General features: G+C 42.3%; 1 protein-coding gene across 1 annotated transcript in view; it reads right to left on the bottom strand.

The window, feature by feature from the left end:
• The window catches only part of CENPK (centromere protein K), an 86,799-nt gene that overhangs the window by 8,736 nt on the left and 53,074 nt on the right, over window positions 1–24,989 (bottom strand). The window contains exon 8 of the mRNA XM_040421337.1: window positions 23,086–23,184. Coding sequence (XP_040277271.1) covers window positions 23,086–23,184 — 99 coding nt within the window. The remainder of the gene's footprint in view (window positions 1–23,085; window positions 23,185–24,989) is intronic.

A 24,989-nucleotide genomic window follows, 5' to 3' on the forward strand; every position in this document is an offset into this window, starting at 1 on the left:
TAGCCTTCCTGCTGCCTGAGGTAAACATTGAAAGGGGACCCCCTCATGCCAAATTCTTAACCTAACCCCTTCCCTCCAGCCAGAGGTGTAAATTGACCTGCATGCACTTTCTATAATGCCAGTGTCTTATGTGGCACAAGGGTCTATGGGCCCCTCAGGCTCCTGGGCCCAGTAGCGACTGCTACCTCTGCACCCCCTATAGCTACGCCCCTGGGGTTATGGCAAGTTTTGAAGTTATACCTTATCCCCAAGATACAGGAAAACTAACTGATCGGTGGGTCTGACTGCTGGCATTCCCAGTGATCCCAAGAATGGTGGGCCCGATTCCCCCATCCTGATGGAGTGGCAGGCTGCACATGATCCCTGCTGCTCCATTTATTCTCTATTTGACTTTTAGAGATGTTTCTAATCTAGAATTTCAAAACAGGTGACAGGATTTCAAATTTCAAGCAAAAGCAGAGCTGTGTCAATGAGTTCCCATCCATGCTGCTTCAATTACAAATGGTGAGAGCTAACCACCATTCTGAAATCATTTTACTTCTAGGGCATCCATATTTACATAGCAGTTATAATGCCACATTAAAGGGGTTTTCTGAGTGTTTTATACTGATAACCTATCCTCAGGATAGGTCACCAGATTGTGATTGGTGGGGGTCCGACTCACGGTACCCCCACCGATCAGATGTTTAAAGAGGCCTACACGCCGCTTACCAAGCACAGTGCTGTACATTGTATAGTGCCTGTACTTGGTATCCCAGCTCACCCCTAGTCACTTGAATGGGACTGACCTGAGCATAGGCCACGTGACTGATGAATGTGACGTCAACAGTCTAGGAAGAGGCCGTTGCGATCACCAGAGTGCTGATTGGCAGGGGTGCCATGAGTTGGAACGCCACTGATCAGATACTGATGACCTATTCTGAGGACAGGTCATCAATATAAAACACTTGAAAAGCGCTTTATGTTTCAAAAGGTATTTATTGGATTTTTGCATAGGTAAGCATTTACACTAGTAAATGATAAAATGTGTTATACAGAATCAAAAACATTACTTGGAGGAATACATAATATAAGATACATTCTCATTAACATGTCAGGGTTAATACTTTTTTCTGAGTTTGATGAAAAAGTGAATCAACAACATTGCTCAGTATTACAGAAGGAAGAAAAAAGAAAAAGGGAACATAAGATCAAAGGGAAATACTAAATTGTGAATCTGGAGAGTAGGAGGAGGATAGCCAAGGTTCCCACACCCTCTCAAAAGCGGGAAATGTGTCGGTGCGGACAGCTGACAGCTTCTCAAATATCAAGATTTTATTAATCCTATCCACAACAGCTTGGAAGGATAGTGAGTCAGATCGCCATCTAAAAGCTATGTGGATTCTAGCTGCTAGTAGTATGTATTGAGAAAGCTTGAATCTTGCATAGGTTAGCCAGTGAGGTTTGTCCCCTAGCAAGCATAGTGGCAATGTTAGAGGAAAGTTACAGTCTAACACAGACGATATCAGGTTTGTTATTTGGACCCAAAACCTTTTTACAACAGAACAGGACCACCAAGTATGCAACATTGACCCTTCTTCATTACATCCTCTAAAGCACATAGGGGATATCTCGGGGTATATGCCGTGTAGCCGTGCTGGAACCATGTAGGTTCTGTGAAGCACTTTTATTGAGGTCTCAGCTAGAGTAACCTGCCAAGAACCCTTCGTAAGGGTCTGCGAGCGTTGGGACCATTTGGATTGCGAGTATTCTTGCTGTGTGTCTTCCTCCCAAGCTCTCATATAATCTAGTTTATGACCTTCGGGGATAGAGTTGAGGGCCTCATACATTCTTGACAGGAGACCCTGTCTATATAGTGAGTAGGTAATAGAACGCTCGAACGGAGTAAATTCCACAGTTCGGTTGGGCATCTGAATAGCTCTGAAGTATGAAAATACCCGGTTCATGAGAAGGTATTCTCTAATGGGGGGGGGGGGGGGGAGGAGTATCTATCCTTGAAGTCTGTATGGGATATCAGTTTACCTCTAATTAGAAACTTGTGCAGCGTACACAGTTGATTAGTCGTCCACCAATTGAGGTTGCGGCATTGAAGGCCCGGTGGAAAAGCTGGGTTTCCTATTAGGCCCAGTAATGGGGATGGTTTGGATTGGAGAGTAAATTTGAATCTAACCGATCTCCAGAGTATCAGCGAGTAATATGAAAGGGGGGAATTGTTACATAAGGCCGGAGGGATAGGTGCTGTATTCCATATCAGAGCCCTCAGACCCACCCTCCGACACCTACGGCGGCAGCATGCATCTCCCTGGCGGGTAGCCCTACACCTGAGGAGCTACGAACCTCGCTATCATACTCCTGGAGTGTTTACTAGGTAGGTTCGGGGTTGATTATTATTATTTATGCCCCTGCATGTGCCTCTTCACATATTATCCTGACGCGATCTGATTGCCATCGCCAATCTCAGAATTGCAGTCTGCATCTGGGCGTTTGAATTCACTAATCGTGCCGCTGATTTACCGTATGTAATCTGCCATTCGGCAACTACTTAGTAATTTGGGTCTGTTTCCGCGTTATAAGTGTTTGTATATCTACGCATTTATTTACGCACACTTCTTTGGATTGGGCCTGTTATCACCACTGTCACGGGTTCCGGTCCCCAGCAAACCTACCCCTTATCACCCCCTGATGATCCCACTGCTGTGGGTGAAACGCGTCAGGGTTGTAGGTCACCTATTGTCATCATATTTGTGTCTATCTGTGCGTGTGTCTGTTTGTATATTTTTTATCCTCTCGGTGGACCCTGTACCTCCTGGCTAACTGTCACGAGGGTAGTATACAGTGGACACCTTTCTCAATTTCCTATTGTGTGCTAGTTATCCGGTAGGATACCACTCTTTACCTATCTCCCTCCACTGTTCACCTTACTAGGGACAGCCAGGAGGTTGAGAATAGGCACGTGGACAGGGCGTCCCCACCATCAGGAGACGTCCCTGGGCAGAGGACCAGTTTAGGGTATCAGTGCTAGGGATTTCGTTCCCCACCACTTACCCAGTGCATCTGGCTGTATACTGGCCTCTTACCTCGGATATAATATTTAGACTTTTGTTTATGTATACTTCCATTTTTCTTATTAAATTTAGCCATCTTATATTATAACAGGGTACCCTTGCTGGACTTTTTGGTTTTCTATACTAATACTCTGATTCGGTATAATACTTGTATCTTCATTGCTGGACTTCTTTGACTTTGTTTTTGTTATGGCTAGTTTCCTGTCGGGAACCATTTTTACTGACGATCTGGTCAACGAAGCGAGGGACATCTTCTCGGATAGGGACGTTCCCGCGCTGGGCCAGTCAGCTTCAGGTAAACAGGTATTCAGTGATTTATACACCTGTTATAAAGAGAACATCAAGTCCTGGTGGGAGATTAAGTCTCTTGAAAGCTATCTCGAGCACAAAATCGTACCACGGGGACTCCGGATCCGCATACGACCTGCGGATAGAATCTCCTCACCAGGATTTCTGGCCAGATGGGAAGATACTCTGACTCAGAACTCTCTGTCTCTTATGACACTACTCTTAGACGAAGAGCAACTACTGTTTGAGAGCTCTTCTAAAAAATTGAAGGATCAAATTGATACGGCCCTTAGACTGAAGGAAGATCCAGAATTTGCTAGAAGGGAGGCGTCTCTACAATCAGCTGTAGATAGGTTCCAGGTGCTTATTAAAGAACGTAAGCACAGACAATTTGTGCGAGACCTGGGCGATTTTAGGGAGAATCGGGCATATACACCCATACAGGGTCAGGTATCTGGATCTGAACCATCATCATCGGACATAGATACCTCTGACACCGATTCTCATTCAAAATCACGATACGCGTCCTCTAACCGTGGTCGCCCTGACTTTAGACGACAGGGCGGTCGACGATGGTCGGGACAGAGTGGCTATCGAGGCAAGGGCAGAGGCTATCGTGGATCGGTGTATCAACATCCATCCCCCGTCTATCAGCCTCTCCTGCCCTCCGGCTCTTTCCAAAATGCCTTACCTCAACAGCCGCCATTTCCCGTTACCTCTGCCTCCTCTTCGTCCTCCTCTTTTTTAGAGAAAGGGGCGATCCCTTATCAGCTTCGGGATCGCAATCGGTAGGACAGGGGCCCACTGATGATCTTCAAATCATCAACCTCTCCACCCGGACCCTTCGCCCTGAGGAGATGGGGGTCCTTAGGCGGGGACTGTCGTTCGTACCCACCACGGACTTCAGCCTTTTTACTTGGACTAAGGACCTCCATCTCTTCTGTAGAAGGTTAAAATGGCATAAGTTCTTTAAGAACTCCAACAGGGACACATGCAGTAGATTGGGCCTTGATGAGGCTGATTATGGGGACCTGCAGGATCTGGTTGATCTTAACAGTGAACACAATAGAACACCTGGCACAGGTCCATTTACCATGCTACGGCCCAAAAGTACCAGAATGCCACCTCCATCGAGTTCCGAACACATCGACATATTCCTTCAGTTGGTCACACGGGATCTTGACCAGCTTGGATATGTGAGACCTAAGTCTTTTAATCTATCAGTCACAGAGATGGAGGCACTAAGGTCACTGGAAAGGGATGACACGATTGTGATCAAGCCATCCGATAAGGGCGGCAACCTTGTCATCCTAGACTTCTTGGTGTATAAAAACATGTGCCTGGACCTCCTTAAAGACAGAGAGGGATACGAGATCTTACAGACTAACCCAACTGCAGTCTATTTGGGTGAACTAAAAAATATCTTGAGCATGGGTGTACAAAATAAGGTCATTAGCGCTGCAGAATATGCCTTTTTATTACCAGCGAAACCATTAATAGCTACATTCTATGGCCTCCCCAAGGTACATAAGGGTACTTCTCCCCTTAAAGGTCGCCCAATAGTTTCAGGCGTTAACTGCTTGACACAGAACTGTGGTATTTATCTGGACCAGATTCTGAGGGAGTTCGTCGTGTCCCTCCCAGCTTACACGAGGGACACGATGGACTTCCTCAACAAAATCAATACCTTGAATCTGGATCCAGTGTGTATACTTGGTAGCATCGACGTCGAAGCTCTCTATAGCTCCATACCACATGAGCAGGGTCTCAGAGCGGTTGACCACTACCTTAGAACCAGGGGTACTCATTGTTTTCCTCACAATGCCTTTATCCGTGAGCTTTTGAGGTTCACCCTCAATCATAATTTCTTTCTGTTTGATGCACGGTTCTACCACCAGCTCAGGGGGACGGCGATGGGCAGCCCATGTGCCCCGTCATACGCCAATCTCTTCCTGGGCTGGTGGGAGGACACTCACGTGTTTCCGGACCACGTCGTCTGGTGGGCAGATTACATCCAATTTTGGACCAGATACATAGACGACGTGTTTGTTGTCTGGAAGGGTGATCCTCTAAGTTTTAGACGGTTTGTGGTGGATCCCAATGAGAATAAGGTGGGCCTTAAGTTCACCTGTGAATGGGATTATGAGTCCATTACCTTCCTTGATGTTAGGGTCACGAAGGTGGGAGATATTTTATCTACCAATATCTTTCGGAAGAGTACCGCTACCAACTCTCTGCTTCATTGGAGCAGTTATCATCCCGCCCCTCTTAGACGGGGGATACCTAAAGGTCAATACCTTAGGGTCAGGAGAAACTGCTCCAATGATTCTTCCTTTTTTCATGAGGCTGGCAGGCTTCAGGATAGATTCCTGGCAAGGGGTTACCCTAGAGGAGTACTACGGGAGGCTTTCCAGAGTGCATCTACTAGACCACGGACTGAACTCTTAGTTCCTAGAAGGAAAACCGATGACGGCCCCCAACCGGCCCGAATCATCGCAAATTTTGACTCCGCTAATCGTGAAATTAGGGAAGTCCTTCTTAAATATTGGCCGATTCTCCACATGGACGCTGATCTTTCAGACATCATCAGCAAGCACCCCTCGGTCTCCTATAGACGGGGTAGGAGCCTCAGGGACCGCCTGGTTCGGAGCCACTTTTCACCACCTCTGAAGGGTGGCTCCTGGCTTGACCGGAAACCCATGGGGATTTTCAAATGTGGTCGATGCAAAGCCTGCCAATATGTCCTGACCACAAAATCAGTCACCTGCTCGGCCACAGGTCACTCATTTCAGGTCCGGGACTTTATCAACTGCCTGTCCAAGGGGCTTGTTTACCTATGCCAGTGTCCATGCCCCATGGACTACGTGGGTAAAACGATACGGGAGTTTAGGAGAAGAATCCTAGAACACGTTAATGATGTCATCAAGAAGGAGCCTACACCTGTGGCCACTCATGTTAATGACTGCCATGGGGGCGATCCCTCTTGTCTCCGGTTTACTGTCCTTGAATTGATACCCCCCTCCCCAAGAGGAGGTGACCTGGACAGGCGTATTCTACAGAAGGAGAGCGAGTGGATTCACAGGTTTAGCTCCCAATCACCCCGTGGACTTAACGAGCGCCTGACCTTTTCGTGCTTTCTATAATTGCCAACCTCCCCTATATGCCCACCCACACCCATTTGGATTTAGACTGTAATTTTCCTGGTTGCCTTGCTGCTCTGGTCTCGGTGCGGGGCCTCCCCTTCTCCGGGGTTGTTTCCTTAGCACTTGTGGCCTCAGTAAAAATATTAGTTATTCCCTGAAACCCAGCCTGGGTACGCTAAGTACCCGAATGTTACCTATCTGGGGTGTTCTTGTATCTTCCCATACCCCTATAGAGGGCGTCCTTGGTATCATCAAGGTAGCCCTACTCCTGCATCTAAGAATATGTATATATAGTCATTATTCTATCTTTATCTCCCTTGGCACATTATTCCCCCCGCCCCCTTTCTCCTAATATTCCCTTGTTCCTTTACGTTAACCCATTTCTCTTACCATTACCCTCTCTAGTATTTATCCCATGTGTGGCCGTGGTTGGGGTACATGGAGAGCTTGGGTTACCATCCCCTGCTGTCTGTATATTAAATACACGAGTAAGGTTCTTCCTTCCGTGCTTTATTATCATGATTATTATTATTATTTTTCTCCACCCCCCCAATATGTGCACCCACCCTAGCCCACTTATGGTTCCTCTGGGCATTCGGAGGTATGCGGTCCACATACCGCACCTCCGGCCCGGTAGCAACTCAGCTTCGTCATGCCGGGGTGCGTTCCATGCTGACACGCATGTTATACGCTACACACCGCACTTCCGGTCTTGCAGTAACTCGGCGTGCGTCACTACCGGCGTGCGTTCCACGCTGGCACGCACGCCGTATTGCCAGCCACATATGGGTTGGCTGTATTACACTTACCGGATATCCGTCCGGCTAATCACCTGTCTAGGACGCAACCTAGCGTGCGTTCCACCTTGGAACGCACTAATCATGCATCGGAGCTGTCTCTCTCTTTCTTTCCCCCCGGGCATCCGCCTTATCCTATGGAATGGGCGCATAGGGTATTTAAAGGGCGGGGCTATACAGCATTACCGCCTCAGACCCACCCTCCGACACCTACGGCGGCAGCATGTAAGTACCAGTATACTTTATCCGTTATAGCCTCTATACGGCCTAGTTCCTGAGTTTAACTTCAGGTACTTATGCATTTTAGGCATCTCCCTGGCGGGTAGCCCTACACCTGAGGAGCTACGAACCTCGCTATCATACTCCTGGAGTGTTTACTAGGTATTGATATAGGACTCTTCTATCTTGGCTATATGGGTCGAGGGTCATTCAGTTAGGGATCATTATGCTCAATCTGTGTTTTGTATTGCTAGGTAGGTTCGGGGTTGATTATTATTATTTATGCCCCTGCATGTGCCTCTTCACATATTATCCTGACGCGATCTGATTGCCATCGCCAATCTCAGGTACTTACTAGGACTGTTTAGCGCTATATGTGTATACTTTTTGTCCTATATACTCTTATTCAAGTTTTTGTTCTCTATATAGAATTGCAGTCTGCATCTGGGCGTTTGAATTCACTAATCGTGCCGCTGATTTACCGTATGTAATCTGCCATTCGGCAACTACTTAGTAATTTGGGTCTGTTTCCGCGTTATAAGTGTTTGTATATCTACGCATTTATTTACGCACACTTCTTTGGATTGGGCCTGTTATCACCACTGTCACGGGTTCCGGTCCCCAGCAAACCTACCCCTTATCACCCCCTGATGATCCCACTGCTGTGGGTGAAACGCGTCGGGGTTGTAGGTCACCTATTGTCATCATATTTGTGTCTATCTGTGCGTGTGTCTGTTTGTATATTTTTTATCCTCTCGGTGGACCCTGTACCTCCTGGCTAACTGTCACGAGGGTAGTATACAGTGGACACCTTTCTCAATTTCCTATTGTGTGCTAGTTATCCGGTAGGATACCACTCTTTACCTATCTCCCTCCACTGTTCACCTTACTAGGGACAGCCAGGAGGTTGAGAATAGGCACGTGGACAGGGCGTCCCCACCATCAGGAGACGTCCCTGGGCAGAGGACCAGTTTAGGGTATCAGTGCTAGGGATTTCGTTCCCCACCACTTACCCAGTGCATCTGGCTGTATACTGGCCTCTTACCTCGGATATAATATTTAGACTTTTGTTTATGTATACTTCCATTTTTCTTATTAAATTTAGCCATCTTATATTATAACAGGGTACCCTTGCTGGACTTTTTGGTTTTCTATACTAATACTCTGATTCGGTATAATACTTGTATCTTCATTGCTGGACTTCCCCTCCATGTGTAAGGGTTAAGATTGGAGCGTTCGAGTGAGATCCATAGCGGGTGTTCTCGTGGATCTAAATGGGTCAAGAACATCTGGGCCAGTCTGGCTGCTTGATAATATTTCACAAAATCCGGTACTGATAACCCCCCCTGAGACTTATGTCTACACATAGTTGACTTGGATATACGAGGACGCTTGTTAGCCCAGATGAACCTCATCACATTTCTCTGAACGGATCTCAGATCCCTCACTAGGACTGGGGTTAGTAGAGCTCTAAATAGTTATAGGAGTCTTGGGAGGACTACCATCCTGACGACGTTAATCCTACCCACCCATGAGGTCTGTAAGGTTTGCCATGTCACCAAATCTTGCCGTATCTTTCAATACATAGGTAAGTAATTAGTTCTATAAACCATGTCAAGGGCCTTTGGTAACATAACTCCTAGATAAGAGATGTGCTGAGGTCTGTGCTGAAATGGGAAATTTTGGAGTAGTGATGATTTAGTGGAGGGAGAGGTGTTACATAGGGGCATTTCAGATTTGGTGTGGTTAATGGAGAGGCCAGGAGCTTCGGTGAAGGATTCTAAAAGTTTTAAAAGGGAAGGAAAGGAAATAATGGGGTTGGTAATAGATAATAAAAGGTCACCAGCGAAGAGACTTAGTTTATATTCCGTTCCCCCAATAGATAAGCCTTTAATGTCGGGGTGGGATCTTATAAAGCTTGCTAAGGGTTCCATAGCTACGGCAAAAAGGGCTGGGGAAAGGGGGCATCCTTGCCTCATACCTCTTCTGATTGGAATATGGGAGACCCTTGAGGTGGGTAGTTTAAGGCAAGCCTCTGGTTTAGAATAAAGAGCTTGAATAGCAGCTAGGAAGGGGCCCTTAATTCCCATTTTTGAAAGGACACTGTACAGATGGTATCAAAGTGACGGTATCAAAGGCCTTCTCGATGTCAAGGGCTAACAGGGCTAATGGGACTTTAGTTTTGTTGGAAGTTTGTATAATGTTAAGGATTTTTCTAATATTGTCAGGGGCTTCCCTACCTGGTATGAAACCAACCTGATCCTTATGTATAAGGCTCGGGAGGAATCTGTTGAGTCTCCTAGCCAGAATAGAAGTGAACAGTTTGTTATCAAGATTCAGTAGCGAAATTGGCCTATAATTAGATGGGAGTAAAAGGGTCTTTGTTGGGTTTAGGAATGACTGTGATTGAAGCTTTTAGGAATTCCTCTGGCGGGGTAGAACCTTGCATCATGTGGTTACAATAATTAGCTATATGGGGGATAAGCAAAGGGGCAAATTTTTTATAGTACAAGGCAGAGTATCCATCTGGGCCCGGTGCTTTGCCTAATTTTAAGGATTTAATGGCGTGTTCCACTTCCTCTACTGAGATAGGGTTGCTAAGTTCAGACTGAGACTCAGGGGACAAGATCGGGAAACGGGCTGACGATAGGAAATAGCTTGTCTGAGAGCTAGACTCTCCAGCAGGGGCAGAGTAGAGATGCGTATAGAATTTTTGGAATGTAGTATAGATGGTGTCTGGGTTTGAAGTGGTTTGGCCAGATCTCGTATTTATTTTGAAGACATGATTAATCCTTTGTTTAGCTTTAAGCTGGTTAGCTAGTAGTTTGTCCGGCTTATTGGCATACTTATAATAAAAGGAGTAAAAAATAAAAACAGGCACTCACCAACTGGTATGTCTACAGTAGAGTATTTATAGAATATATAGTAAAATATCGTATCACATAAAATTGTAAAACATATAAAATAGATTCTAAATTGATTACACTGAGATATGTCTATCTGTGATGGACAATGAGGTTCAAATATTGGTTGCTGCCATAAATAAATAAATAAATATATAAACAAATTAAATAATAATGATAACGTGAAAATTCATATAAGTGAATAAGGTGAAACAAATATATTAGCTGTGTCCATATGAAATTGTGAAACAAATAAACTAGCTGTGTCCATATAAAATTGTGTCCATATAGAATTGTTGCAGCAACTGAATAGTTTCCCTACATAAAGTTCAGTCCAATATATAATAGCGCTATTGTAGCAAAGTGACAAATATGTATCAGCACACAGAGTCCGCACTCCAAGTTTGATAATATAGGTAGTAATCGGGTTATAAGAATGGGGCGTCCCCCTCACTGTAAACCCTCTTACCTTGCCTTTCAGAATGCTTCTCACTGTGTATTTTCTGCTGCCGATGATAATTAAATCCTTTGTACCACTCAATATGAGATCCGCTGTTTAGGATTTCAAATTTCCCGCTTGTAGCTCTCCGGTCTCGGCGTTCCACGTGATGTCAGTGCGTGTCACCTTCCCGGAAGCAGCATGCAGGGATCGCGTATTCTCGCGGTAATTCAACTCAGCTTTTCTTTTGCTGATATCCAGAGACTTATGTTAGCCGATGATTTGCCGATAATCTATGGAACTCTTTCCTTGGGTTCAGGTGGATAGTGTGTCACTCGCAGGGCCAGCCAGACGCGTTTCGAGGGGTCTCCCTCTTCCTCAGTGGCTATATGCGAGTGCTCCTACCCTCTTCTTTATATACTCCACTATCTCAAACCCCACCAAATACCCGGCATGGATTCTTAATCTTCATATATAGTACTTTATCCTATCTTCAATGTATATTGTTATAAATATCTCTATAGACAATTTTACCTTTATTGATAAACGAACATTAATAAAAGTATGATAAAATTACACATAAAATTTAAAAATACATTCTAATTCAAAAATGTCTTTGGATTATGTTTCCTTCTTTTAGATCTCTCTATAATTCATAGATATTTCAGTCAGTCTTTGTTTTAGATTTCCCCAATATTAGATTCTTCAATTGTTGTATAAATATAGGTGCTCTAATGTATATTGTACAAAAAATATAGGTGCTCTAATGTATATTGTACAAAAAACGCATCGAATTTTATAAAAAACGCATCGAATTTTATAAAAACGCATCAAACTTGAAAAAAACGCATCAAACTTGAAAAAAACCGCATATGCGTTTTCGATGCGTTTTTTATATTTTCTGCTTCCCTGTGATTTTTTGTATTGTCCCCTATTAATTGAAGGCGAAAAATAATATATTTATTCTAGAGACAAAACTCAAATTTAGTTTCAATCTTAATATTGCCCCTTCTGACATCTGAATTGCCCGGATTACTGCGGAATAGATGATTTTCTACGGAATAGATGATTTTGGGGAGGGAGCCCAACCCCGAGGGGAGATCCTGGTGCTGCTAAACAGCCAAACTCAGGATGTCACCATCAGAGGAGGGCACCCATCCCCAATGCCTACAGGAAACCAAACAATTCAAAGTCTGAGTTGAGTCCTCGTGGGAGGAGGGTTTCAAAATCAAAAATTCTCCTAGATTCCTGCCTTGACATCCTGGCGATATGGTCTCCCCCTCTCCAGTGCACATCCACTTTTTCAAAAGCTGCGAAGACCATACCCTCAGGATTTTTATTATGGTATTCTTTATAATGCAGTGAGAGAGAATGCTTCTCATAGCCATTTCTTATATTTGTAATGTGCTCTGACAGTCTTTTTTTCAATGTGCGTTTTGTCCGTCCAATGTATTGTTTTTTGCACTGACACTCTATAACATACAAAATATTAGTTGAGCTACAAGTCAGAAACTCCTTTATTTTCCATGTAAAGGCATTTACCCGTGATTGGACTTCAGTGGTCTTCTTGGGAAATGATGTGATTTTGCATATTGCACACTTCCCACATTTGTAGAAGCCACTCAAATTCAACCAACCCTGCATGGATAATTTATTCCTTTTATTCGGAACTGTTGGTGCTACTTTTAGGGACAAGTTCTGAGCTCTTGTGTATGTAATTTGAGGACCATTGCCAACCAAAGGGCCTATTAATCTATCACTCAATAGATAATGCCAATGTTTCCTCACAATTCCTTCTATTTTTCTATGTTGTTTATTAAAGGGTAATATCATTCTAAGCTGATCTTGTTCTTCTTTTTCTGTACCCTCTTTTGTTTTTTCTATAAAGAAAGTCTCTCTATGCACATTTTTAACTTTTGTGAGTGCATTATCCAATATATTGCTCGGATAATTTCTCTCTAGAAAACGTTTTTTCATAATTTCGGCCTCAGTTTCGAAATCGTTCACATCTGTACAATTTCTTTTTATGCGTTTAAATTGGCCCTTTGGTACTTCAAGCAACCATCTTGGTAGATGGCAGCTTGAAAACAGTATGTAGCTGTTTCGAGAGACCTCTTTTTGAAATGTGCTGCAGATAAGTTGTTTGTTCCGTACTTTAATTAATAGGTCTAGGAATTCAATTCTCTCTAAACTTATATTGGCAGAAAACTTTAGATTATATGCATTGGTATCAATACCTGCAAGGAATGAGTCAAGATTCCCTCTTGTCCCCTTCCAGACAAATAGGATATCATCGATAAACCTATGCCAGAGTACCAGGCCTGCCCCCAGATTGGGCAAGATCTCTTCACATTCCCAATTTGCCATAAATAAATTCGCATAACTGGGGGCAAACCTGGTACCCATGGCAGTTCCCCTGGTCTGGAGGTAATAGTCCAGATTGTAAGCAAAATAGTTGTGGGTCAAGATAAATTTAACCCCATCTGCAATAAAATCTATTTGTTTCTCAGGGAAATCACTATGTATCTTTAGTTGGTTCCTCAATGCTTGTATTCCCTGATTATGGTTTATAACTGTGTAGAGGGAACTTACATCCAAAGTCCCCAATATCCAATCTTCTTCATATTTTAATCCCTCCACTATTTTAATAACTTGAGTTGTGTCTCTAATATATGCAAAGTTCTTTTTCACACTCGGCTGTAGAAGTTTGTCGATATATTCTGACAAATTCGAAGTTAGTGAACCTATACCAGAGATGATTGGTCTACCAGGCGGGTTCATTTGATCTTTATGAACCTTTGGGAGACAGTAGAATACTGGTAGTCTACTGTGGGTGGTACTAATAAATCCAAACTCCTGTTCATTTATTATTCCCTTTTCCCAACCATCTCTGGCATAGTTCACCAACTGTTCTGTATATTCTTTTGTGGGGTCCTTCATCAGTTTGGAGTAAGTGTCAATGTCTGACAACTGTCTTTGACACTCTGCATCATATTTTTGTGTCTCCAAAATGACAATGGCTCCTCCCTTGTCAGCAGGCCGTATAGTAATTTTTTCAGTCTTTTGTAGTTGTTTTAAAGCCTGTATTTCTTGTGGTGTTACATTGTTTCCTATTCTTCCATTTATATTCAGCTTTCTTATATCTTTTTCTACAGACTTTTTAAATGCTGCCATCTCATGGCCTATTTGTTGCCTCGGGTACATCTTACTCTTGATTTTTAAATTTGTGTGTGTGAAGATATCATTCTCCACAGAATTTCTAATTATAGGGTTCCTCATAAAATGTTTCTTTAGGCACAATTTTCTAACAAATTTTTCTATTCCAATATAGATATCAAATTTGTTAGCTTGTGCCGTAGGGGCAAATTTAAGTCCCTTGTTCAACAATTGAATCTGTGTTGGGGTAAGTGTTGTTTGACTAAGATTAATGATTGAATCTTTTTCTTTCTGAAGTTTTATTATCTGTGATTCCTTCTTGTTTTTTCTTTTTCCCCTCCTCGTCCCCTTTGATCGTAATGATGTTGGTGACGATTTGGGGTATATTTTGACCTCCCGCCCTGATAATCTTCCTCCCTGAGATTGTATTGTTGTTGATCTCTGTATCTCAGATTGTATTGGTGACTTAATTCTTGGTAGTGCACCGTTTTTGGGGGCGATTTTTCTCGTTCCGGTGTTACATGTCTCGCTTGGCGTGTTTTCGCTTTGTGGTGCGGGGGGGTCCCATCTAAAAAATGGTTATTCATAATTGGTTCATACCTGTTTCTCACTGGGATTTCATATTCTATATGTTGTCTATTTTCTCCAATATGATCTTCATTAATCCCTATATTTGTATGGTGATTTACAACTGGTCTATATTTATCTATTTCACCTCTGGTAGTTTTCTTTAGTTTCTTACTCTTTTTATTAATTATCTCCTGTTCTATTAATCCTAAATTCTTACAGATTCTCTGTTGCCAATTTATGATTTCATCATTTATAGTGAATTTTTGTATTTTTTCTTTAATTTTTTGGATTTGTTCTGAGGTTTCCTCTAAAATTTGGTTCCTCCTTTTGATAATTAATTCTAGATAAATATAGACCAGTTGTAAATCACCATACAAATATAGGGATTAATGAAGATCATATTGGAGAAAATAGACAACATATAGAATATGAAATCCCAGTGAGAAACAGGTATGAACCAATTATGAATAACCATTTTTTAAATGGGACCCCCCCGGCACCACAAAGCGAAAACACGCCAAGCGAGACATGTAACACCGGAACGAGAAAAATCGCCCCCAAAAACGGTGCACTACCAAGAATTAAGTCACCAATACAATCTGAGATACAGAGATCAACAACAATACAATCTCAGGGAGGAAGATTATCAGGGCGGGAGGTCAAAATATACCCCAAATCGTCACCAACATCATTACGATCAAAGGGGACGAGGAGGGGAAAAAGAAAAAACAAGAAGGAATCACAGATAATAAAACTTCAGAAAGAAAAAGATTCAATCATTAATCTTAGTCAAACAACACTTACCCCAACACAGATTCAATTGTTGAACAAGGGACTTAAATTTGCCCCTACGGCACAAGCTAACAAATTTGATATCTATATTGGAATAGAAAAATTTGTTAGAAAATTGTGCCTAAAGAAACATTTTATGAGGAACCCTATAATTAGAAATTCTGTGGAGAATGATATCTTCACACACACAAATTTAAAAATCAAGAGTAAGATGTACCCGAGGCAACAAATAGGCCATGAGATGGCAGCATTTAAAAAGTCTGTAGAAAAAGATATAAGAAAGCTGAATATAAATGGAAGAATAGGAAACAATGTAACACCACAAGAAATACAGGCTTTAAAACAACTACAAAAGACTGAAAAAATTACTATACGGCCTGCTGACAAGGGAGGAGCCATTGTCATTTTGGAGACACAAAAATATGATGCAGAGTGTCAAAGACAGTTGTCAGACATTGACACTTACTCCAAACTGATGAAGGACCCCACAAAAGAATATACAGAACAGTTGGTGAACTATGCCAGAGATGGTTGGGAAAAGGGAATAATAAATGAACAGGAGTTTGGATTTATTAGTACCACCCACAGTAGACTACCAGTATTCTACTGTCTCCCAAAGGTTCATAAAGATCAAATGAACCCGCCTGGTAGACCAATCATCTCTGGTATAGGTTCACTAACTTCGAATTTGTCAGAATATATCGACAAACTTCTACAGCCGAGTGTGAAAAAGAACTTTGCATATATTAGAGACACAACTCAAGTTATTAAAATAGTGGAGGGATTAAAATATGAAGAAGATTGGATATTGGGGACTTTGGATGTAAGTTCCCTCTACACAGTTATAAACCATAATCAGGGAATACAAGCATTGAGGAACCAACTAAAGATACATAGTGATTTCCCTGAGAAACAAATAGATTTTATTGCAGATGGGGTTAAATTTATCTTGACCCACAACTATTTTGCTTACAATCTGGACTATTACCTCCAGACCAGGGGAACTGCCATGGGTACCAGGTTTGCCCCCAGTTATGCGAATTTATTTATGGCAAATTGGGAATGTGAAGAGATCTTGCCCAATCTGGGGGCAGGCCTGGTACTCTGGCATAGGTTTATCGATGATATCCTATTTGTCTGGAAGGGGACAAGAGGGAATCTTGACTCATTCCTTGCAGGTATTGATACCAATGCATATAATCTAAAGTTTTCTGCCAATATAAGTTTAGAGAGAATTGAATTCCTAGACCTATTAATTAAAGTACGGAACAAACAACTTATCTGCAGCACATTTCAAAAAGAGGTCTCTCGAAACAGCTACATACTGTTTTCAAGCTGCCATCTACCAAGATGGTTGCTTGAAGTACCAAAGGGCCAATTTAAACGCATAAAAAGAAATTGTACAGATGTGAACGATTTCGAAACTGAGGCCGAAATTATGAAAAAACGTTTTCTAGAGAGAAATTATCCGAGCAATATATTGGATAATGCACTCACAAAAGTTAAAAATGTGCATAGAGAGACTTTCTTTATAGAAAAAACAAAAGAGGGTACAGAAAAAGAAGAACAAGATCAGCTTAGAATGATATTACCCTTTAATAAACAACATAGAAAAATAGAAGGAATTGTGAGGAAACATTGGCATTATCTATTGAGTGATAGATTAATAGGCCCTTTGGTTGGCAATGGTCCTCAAATTACATACACAAGAGCTCAGAACTTGTCCCTAAAAGTAGCACCAACAGTTCCGAATAAAAGGAATAAATTATCCATGCAGGGTTGGTTGAATTTGAGTGGCTTCTACAAATGTGGGAAGTGTGCAATATGCAAAATCACATCATTTCCCAAGAAGACCACTGAAGTCCAATCACGGGTAAATGCCTTTACATGGAAAATAAAGGAGTTTCTGACTTGTAGCTCAACTAATATTTTGTATGTTATAGAGTGTCAGTGCAAAAAACAATACATTGGACGGACAAAACGCACATTGAAAAAAAGACTGTCAGAGCACATTACAAATATAAGAAATGGCTATGAGAAGCATTCTCTCTCACTGCATTATAAAGAATACCATAATAAAAATCCTGAGGGTATGGTCTTCGCAGCTTTTGAAAAAGTGGATGTGCACTGGAGAGGGGGAGACCATATCGCCAGGATGTCAAGGCAGGAATCTAGGAGAATTTTTGATTTTGAAACCCTCCTCCCACGAGGACTCAACTCAGACTTTGAATTGTTTGGTTTCCTGTAGGCATTGGGGATGGGTGCCCTCCTCTGATGGTGACATCCTGAGTTTGGCTGTTTAGCAGCACCAGGATCTCCCCTCGGGGTTGGGCTCCCTCCCCAAAATCATCTATTCCGTAGAAAATCATCTATTCCGCAGTAATCCGGGCAATTCAGATGTCAGAAGGGGCAATATTAAGATTGAAACTAAATTTGAGTTTTGTCTCTAGAATAAATATATTATTTTTCGCCTTCAATTAATAGGGGACAATACAAAAAATCACAGGGAAGCAGAAAATATAAAAAACGCATCGAAAACGCATATGCGGTTTTTTTCAAGTTTGATGCGTTTTTTTCAAGTTTGATGCGTTTTTATAAAATTCGATGCGTTTTTTATAAAATTCGATGCGTTTTTTGTACAATATACATTAGAGCACCTATATTTTTTGTACAATATACATTAGAGCACCTATATTTATACAACAATTGAAGAATCTAATATTGGGGAAATCTAAAACAAAGACTGACTGAAATATCTATGAATTATAGAGAGATCTAAAAGAAGGAAACATAATCCAAAGACATTTTTGAATTAGAATGTATTTTTAAATTTTATGTGTAATTTTATCATACTTTTATTAATGTTCGTTTATCAATAAAGGTAAAATTGTCTATAGAGATATTTATAACAATATACATTGAAGATAGGATAAAGTACTATATATGAAGATTAAGAATCCATGCCGGGTATTTGGTGGGGTTTGAGATAGTGGAGTATATAAAGAAGAGGGTAGGAGCACTCGCATATAGCCACTGAGGAAGAGGGAGACCCCTCGAAACGCGTCTGGCTGGCCCTGCGAGTGACACACTATCCACCTGAACCCAAGGAAAGAGTTCCATAGATTATCGGCAAATCATCGGCTAACATAAGTCTCTGGATATCAGCAAAAGAAAAGCTGAGTTGAATTACCGCGAGAATACGCGATCCCTGCATGCTGCTTCCGGGAAGGTGACACGCACTGACATCACGTGGAACGCCGAGACCGGAGAGCTACAAGCGGGAAATTTGAAATCCTAAACAGCGGATCTCATATTGAGTGGTACAAAGGATTTAATTATCATCGGCAGCAGAAAATACACAGTGAGAAGCATTCTGAAAGGCAAGGTAAGAGGGTTTACAGTGAGGGGGACGCCCCATTCTTATAACCCGATTACTACCTATATTATCAAACTTGGAGTGCGGACTCTGTGTGCTGATACATATTTGTCACTTTGCTACAATAGCGCTATTATATATTGGACTGAACTTTATGTAGGGAAACTATTCAGTTGCTGCAACAATTCTATATGGACACAATTTTATATGGACACAGCTAGTTTATTTGTTTCACAATTTCATATGGACACAGCTAATATATTTGTTTCACCTTATTCACTTATATGAATTTTCACGTTATCATTATTATTTAATTTGTTTATATATTTATTTATTTATTTATTTATGGCAGCAACCAATATTTGAACCTCATTGTCCATCACAGATAGACATATCTCAGTGTAATCAATTTAGAATCTATTTTATATGTTTTACAATTTTATGTGATACGATATTTTACTATATATTCTATAAATACTCTACTGTAGACATACCAGTTGGTGAGTGCCTGTTTTTATTTTTTACTTCTATTTATGCAATTGTAATATATTGTTTTATTGGATGATCAGGTGAAACATCCTAAAAACAGAGCACCTTGACCACACTAACAGACACGGGTGAGCCACGATATATTTGTAATTTTCTTATAATAAAAGGAGTTCGTCCATCTGAGGGCTTTCTCTGTATTATTTGCGAGAATCATGTTAAGCTGCTGTTTCACATCTTTTATCGCTTTGAGTAGGTACAGTGATGGGGATCTTTGATGGGCCCAGACTAGTCTACTCAACTTGGCTTCCAAACCAGCTTGGGTATGCTCCCTCTTTCTCTTGGATGCTAAACTGATCAACCTGCCCCTTATATAGGCTTTGTGTGTCAGCCATAGTGTCATAGGGTCGATTTCAGGAGAGACGTTCTCGGCAAGAAAGCTCGAGAGGTCATCTTGCAGTTGAGTAAATTGAGCTGGATGAGTCAAGAGCGATTCGTTTAGCCTCCAATGAAACGGGGTATAACTATGTTGAGGAGCTGTAAAATCTGAGATAACCATATCATGGTCTGACCATGAAGATACTACATGTCTAGAATAAGACATATAGGGGAGGAGAGAGGTGGAAGCCAGAATCATGTCTATGCGTGAATACACTCGGTGAGCTGAGGAATAAAAGGTGTAGCTTCTTTGTGAGCCATTATGCTCCCTCCATGTGTCAGCCAAGGATAGAGATTGAAGAACTCGATTAATCCTACTCGTCAATGTCGCTGAGCGTGGGATTGTGGGTGGGGCAGTGCGGTCAAGTACGGAATGGATGGTGAAGTTAAAATCCCCACACCACACTAGTTTATGAAAAGTAAGGGTTTCAATCACCCTTCCCACACTTTCAAAAAAGGCAATAGGGTTCTCCGTAGGGGCATATGTATTAACTAGGCAAAGAGATTCCTCTCTATAAGTCCCTACCAGAATAACGTATCTCCCATCCGGATCAATGCATGTCTGGGTGACAGTGAAAGGGAAGGAGTTTCTCAGTAACGTTACTACCCCTCAACATTTTGAAGTGAATGTAGAAGAGTAAAAACTGGTGTATTGTGGATGAAAATAACTAGGATGGGATGTGTGGGTGAAATGAGTCTCCTGCAAACAGATGACGTCAGGCTTATGTTTAAGATATATGGAAAAGGCTGTCTTTCTTTTTCGAGGAGAATTTAAGCCCCTCACATTATGAGAGAGCAATTTACACAGAATGACAGAACAGTATCACACTTCCAATATAAAGGGAGCGCCAGACGTCATCCGCTCCCAGGGCTAACTGAACCTCAGTGATCCCTCCCACTTGTACACTTACATTAATAACCCTAAGCATGGTCTCCAAGAGCAATAAAACAATACAGTTAAACAGGAAATTAACATAGAAAAACGCAGAAGAACAAGTTGAGCTATTAAGCCCAAAACAGAAAATATTAATGGTTGGGATATGTGAGTAGAGAGTTGGCCTCAAGGTAGCCAATATTACACTCTCACAGGATCCCAGGATCAGGGACAGCATGAAAAACCGCATTATTGAGTCCCTGGATTAATGGAACAGGCCTAGTGTGATTTCAGGATATGTAACAGGAGTCGCCGAAGAGACCAGGTAAATAAAGGCTGAGCATTACCGCTATACATCTGAATAGAGTAGAAAGTTCAGGTGGTTCAAGTGATTCTCGATCTGTTCAGATCACCAGGAGCCGAAGGGACTTTGGTCCAGACTCTCGCTGGACGCTGTGGTTTCGGCGAGGAGGATAGAGGAGCGTGGTGTTCGCAGGGGATCCCTGCGCGCTGCAAAGCCTCCAGTCCCTCTGCCGGCGAGTGAACTGTGTAAAGGTGAGAGTTCAGCTGGAAAGTCAGGTTGAAGGGGAATCCCCACCTGTATCGGATATGTGCCTTCTGTAGGGACAGTGTAACCGGTCTCATCTCTCGGCATCTTCGGAGTGTAGATGGTGCTAGGTCCGCATAAAGATGGACTGAAAGTGGAAGTCCAGGTAAGTCAGACAGATCCCTGGCTGCTGCTAGGACTTTATCTCTCGTCTCTGGGTGATGAAATTTAAGGATTATATCCGTTGGGAGATCTGGACTGCGAGGTTTCCCCAGAGCCCTGTGAACGCTATCCATTTTCAGAAGGGAGAGTTCTGTCTGCGGTAGGAGAGCTGTAAACAGAGTGGAGAGGGTGGCTTGTAAATCGGTATACGATTCAGGGAGGCCCCTGACCCGAAGGTTACCCCTCCTGGACCTATTTTCAAGGTCTTCTATTTTAAGCTCCAGCTCTGCTAATTGAGCGTCATGGTTGTTAAGGTCCTCTTTGTCACGGCCCAAGGCGTCGGACATATCGTCCATCCTAGTCTCTAAATCCGAGACTCTGTTTCCCAGATCTTGTATCTGGCGGGAAAATGCTGAGACGGCTTGGGACAGTTCTGCTTTAAAAAGAGCAGCTATATTCTTGTATAAATCTTTCTGGCCTGTATGGCAAGCAGCCACGTCCAGAGAGGGCCCGCCGCCATGGATGTAGGGCTAGCGGGGTCTGTCATAACGTCCGCCATGACAGTCTGTCTGGTCTGTTGGAAGATCTCCGGTATAGTTTGCGATGGGACTGGAGTACCCGGTATTCTTGACCTCCCTTTGGTGCGGGTCATCTTCGGGGATCCCTGCATCGGTTTTTAGGCTTAGTGGAGCCCGATAAAAGGCGCTTAGATCAGGGTTGGTTCGATAAGCGGAGCGGAGCTCACGGAAGCATGACCTCCTTGTGTGCCGTGCGCATGCGCCCCCCCCCCCCTTGAAAAGCGCTTTAATTAGACATACATACATACATGTTCTGTGCAGCAATCCTGCAAGGAGTTGCAGGGAAATCTGCAGAGGCAAATCTGCACCAAATTGTGCAGATTTAGGTGCAGATTTGCTTCCAGATTTCAATTGTGGGGGGGAAATTTTTTTATAAAATTCATATTCACCTCCCGTGACTCTTCCCTAGCTCCCTGCTGGTCTTTGTGCAACGCGACCTCCAATAGTGATGGCAAGGGAAGAGTCACATGAGGTGTATATAGTGGCTTTTTTTATTATTTTTTTTAAAGTCCTTTTTTTCAATTTAACACTTTCAGATTTTGATTCAGATCCATGTAAATTCTGCTTCAAAACTTATTAAATGTGGATTTGGTTCAGAAAATGAAGCCAATGGGGAATTTCTGCATGAAATCTGTTACAGATCTGCAATGTAAATTGACATGCTGCAGACTTTAAAATCTACACCACAGGTCAACTTATGCATGGGAATATTCTGCAGCATGAACATGAGATTTGGGAAATCTCATTGACTTTAAAGGGGTTCAGCCCTGAACCCAGACATATCCCCGTTTTCATCTAGACAGGCCCTCTAATATGAGCATCGCAGCATTTCATGCTTTTTTTTGTTTACATTTTTTGACTGCTAGGTGGAGGCTTCCGCCTAGCAGTGTTCCCAGTGGCATCACCGGCACTGATGGGCAGGCTTTAGCCCGTTTTACAGGCCCGCCCATTAGTGCCGATGAAGTCACATGTAAGGTGACGTCATCGGCATGGAGAGTCCGTACGTCACTGGATCTCCAGAAAAAGCCTTTGCCCTGTGCGAATGTCAGAGGGCCTTAGTGGGGGAAGATAGGGATATGTCCGGGTTCAGCTCTGAACCCGGACTACCCCTTTATTACACTGTGGATTGGCAAGACAAAAATCTGTGCAACAAATCAGCACATAATACACAATGTGGGCATGTTGCCTTACAGTGCCTAATATAAAAAACACACATGGATGCTGAAGATTATGTTACAATCAGCAAGTCTACCTTTTCTCAGAAATGTTTTCGGCGTGATTTTTTACTTCCTCCAGCTTTCCTTTCAGTGCTTCCAATACTTCCTCCTGTTCCGCCAACCAGCGTTGCTCTCTAGGGAAAACAGCAGGAAAGTTTACTATAAATAGTCAGTGTCATTTCACACAATTGCATTAGAATGGTGTAACTAGCAAGTTTCTAAATCACTTCATTTAAAAAAATCTGCCTGCATCCACCTGAATAAAAGCTGTAAAGTCAAGGCCACTAGGGGTCTCACTTTTACCTAATTTGCAGTCTACTGCCCGTTGTCAGGTAAGATCTGTCCCTAGTAACAGAGACACAGAAGATGGCAGAGAGGATGTGGGGGCGTGTCAGAGCTAGCTGAGATTCTCAGCCTGATTAAAGAAATTCTACAAAGCCTCTGAATGAACAGGAGCCTCCTGCCCTGTAAGTCTGATTTCCCCCCTCCTTATCTGTTCTGTGAGCTCTGAAGCTGAAAACAAACATAGTGGGAAGTAAAGGATAGGACATCACAGCAGTACAGTGCTGGCAGATTCCACAGAAGGGTGACGCCCCCTGCTTCTGAGTGAAATGCATCTAGCTGTGCAGCTGAAGAGAGGAATAATATGGCTGGAAAAGACTTTAGGGAAGCCGAAAAAGACAGATTCCTTCACAGTTATTATTGTACAAAGAAACACAGACATTATGGAAACTTTTATATTTTTTTAACTCAGGTACAAAGTACCTGACTTTAAAATTCTTTTATAGTCATACTTAAAGGGGTTGTCTCACTCTATAAAATGGAATTTTTTCATGTAGACAATGTTAATAGAAGGAACTTACTAATGTATTGTGATTGTCCATATTGCCTCCTTTGCTGGCTTAATTCCATTACACTATACACTGCTTGTATTCAGGAGTTATGACCATCCTACAATCCAGCAGCGGTGGTCGCGCTTGCACACTATAGGAAATAGCTCCGGCCTCTCTGGTGGAGGGGACCGCAGGAGCATATGTAGGCACACATGAGCAGCAGCTCCTGTTCTAGCAACCTCATATCTGCGCTGCAGCACTGGTCATAACCCCTGCAAATGAGCAGTGTACAAGGTGATGGAAAAATTAATCCAGCCAGCAAAGGAGGCAATATGGACAATCACAATACATCAGTAAGTGGCTTGTAATAACTTTCTGTACATGATAAATGCTATTTGCTGCAGTGAGACAACCCCTTTAATACAGTTTCTGCACCTCCAATTGAAAAGTTCCTCCCGGTATGTCTCTTTTAGTAAATACTTGTGTTTACCATGATGCTGTAGCATTAAGTCTACTAACTCTGTGCCATGATGTCCCTCTGTAATACCTCTTGGAAATTTATGAAAGTGTGTGTTACTATTTTGTGTTCCAATACAGTCTGCATGAATTAGAAAAATGTCAACATTTATGCACACACCCCAATGACAAGGGTAATGGTAACATCAATTTGGTATTTAGTTTATACAGTTCCAGGAAGAATAACAGAGGGACCACAAAATGCAGAGTTCCAAAAGGGAATGCATGTCAGGGGAGGTGACAGGTACTATTTGACTAGTTGTAGTTATATCTCCAAACTGGCTGTAGATTTTTAATAAAGATCAAGTGAAAAATATTTTTAGCCGAAAATGGGTACAATGCAATCCTAAAAAATTGCCCCAAAGGTGTCCATAGCCTTTAACTTCAGAACAAATAAATATGAGCAAAGTAAAGTTCAGTGGTTACATCTGGCTGATAAGCTTCCCTTTCTGTGCATGAGGAACATCCACACGCGCCATGTTCAGAAGATGTTAACCATATGTCCACAGCATCTCACAGGAGAACCATTACATCATATAAGGCTACTGGAATACAAAGATCTGTGGTTTTCTCAGGAGAACACTACTGTC

The sequence above is a fragment of the Bufo bufo genome, chromosome 2, assembly GCF_905171765.1.
Source record: "Bufo bufo chromosome 2, aBufBuf1.1, whole genome shotgun sequence".
Classification (NCBI taxonomy): domain Eukaryota; kingdom Metazoa; phylum Chordata; class Amphibia; order Anura; family Bufonidae; genus Bufo; species Bufo bufo.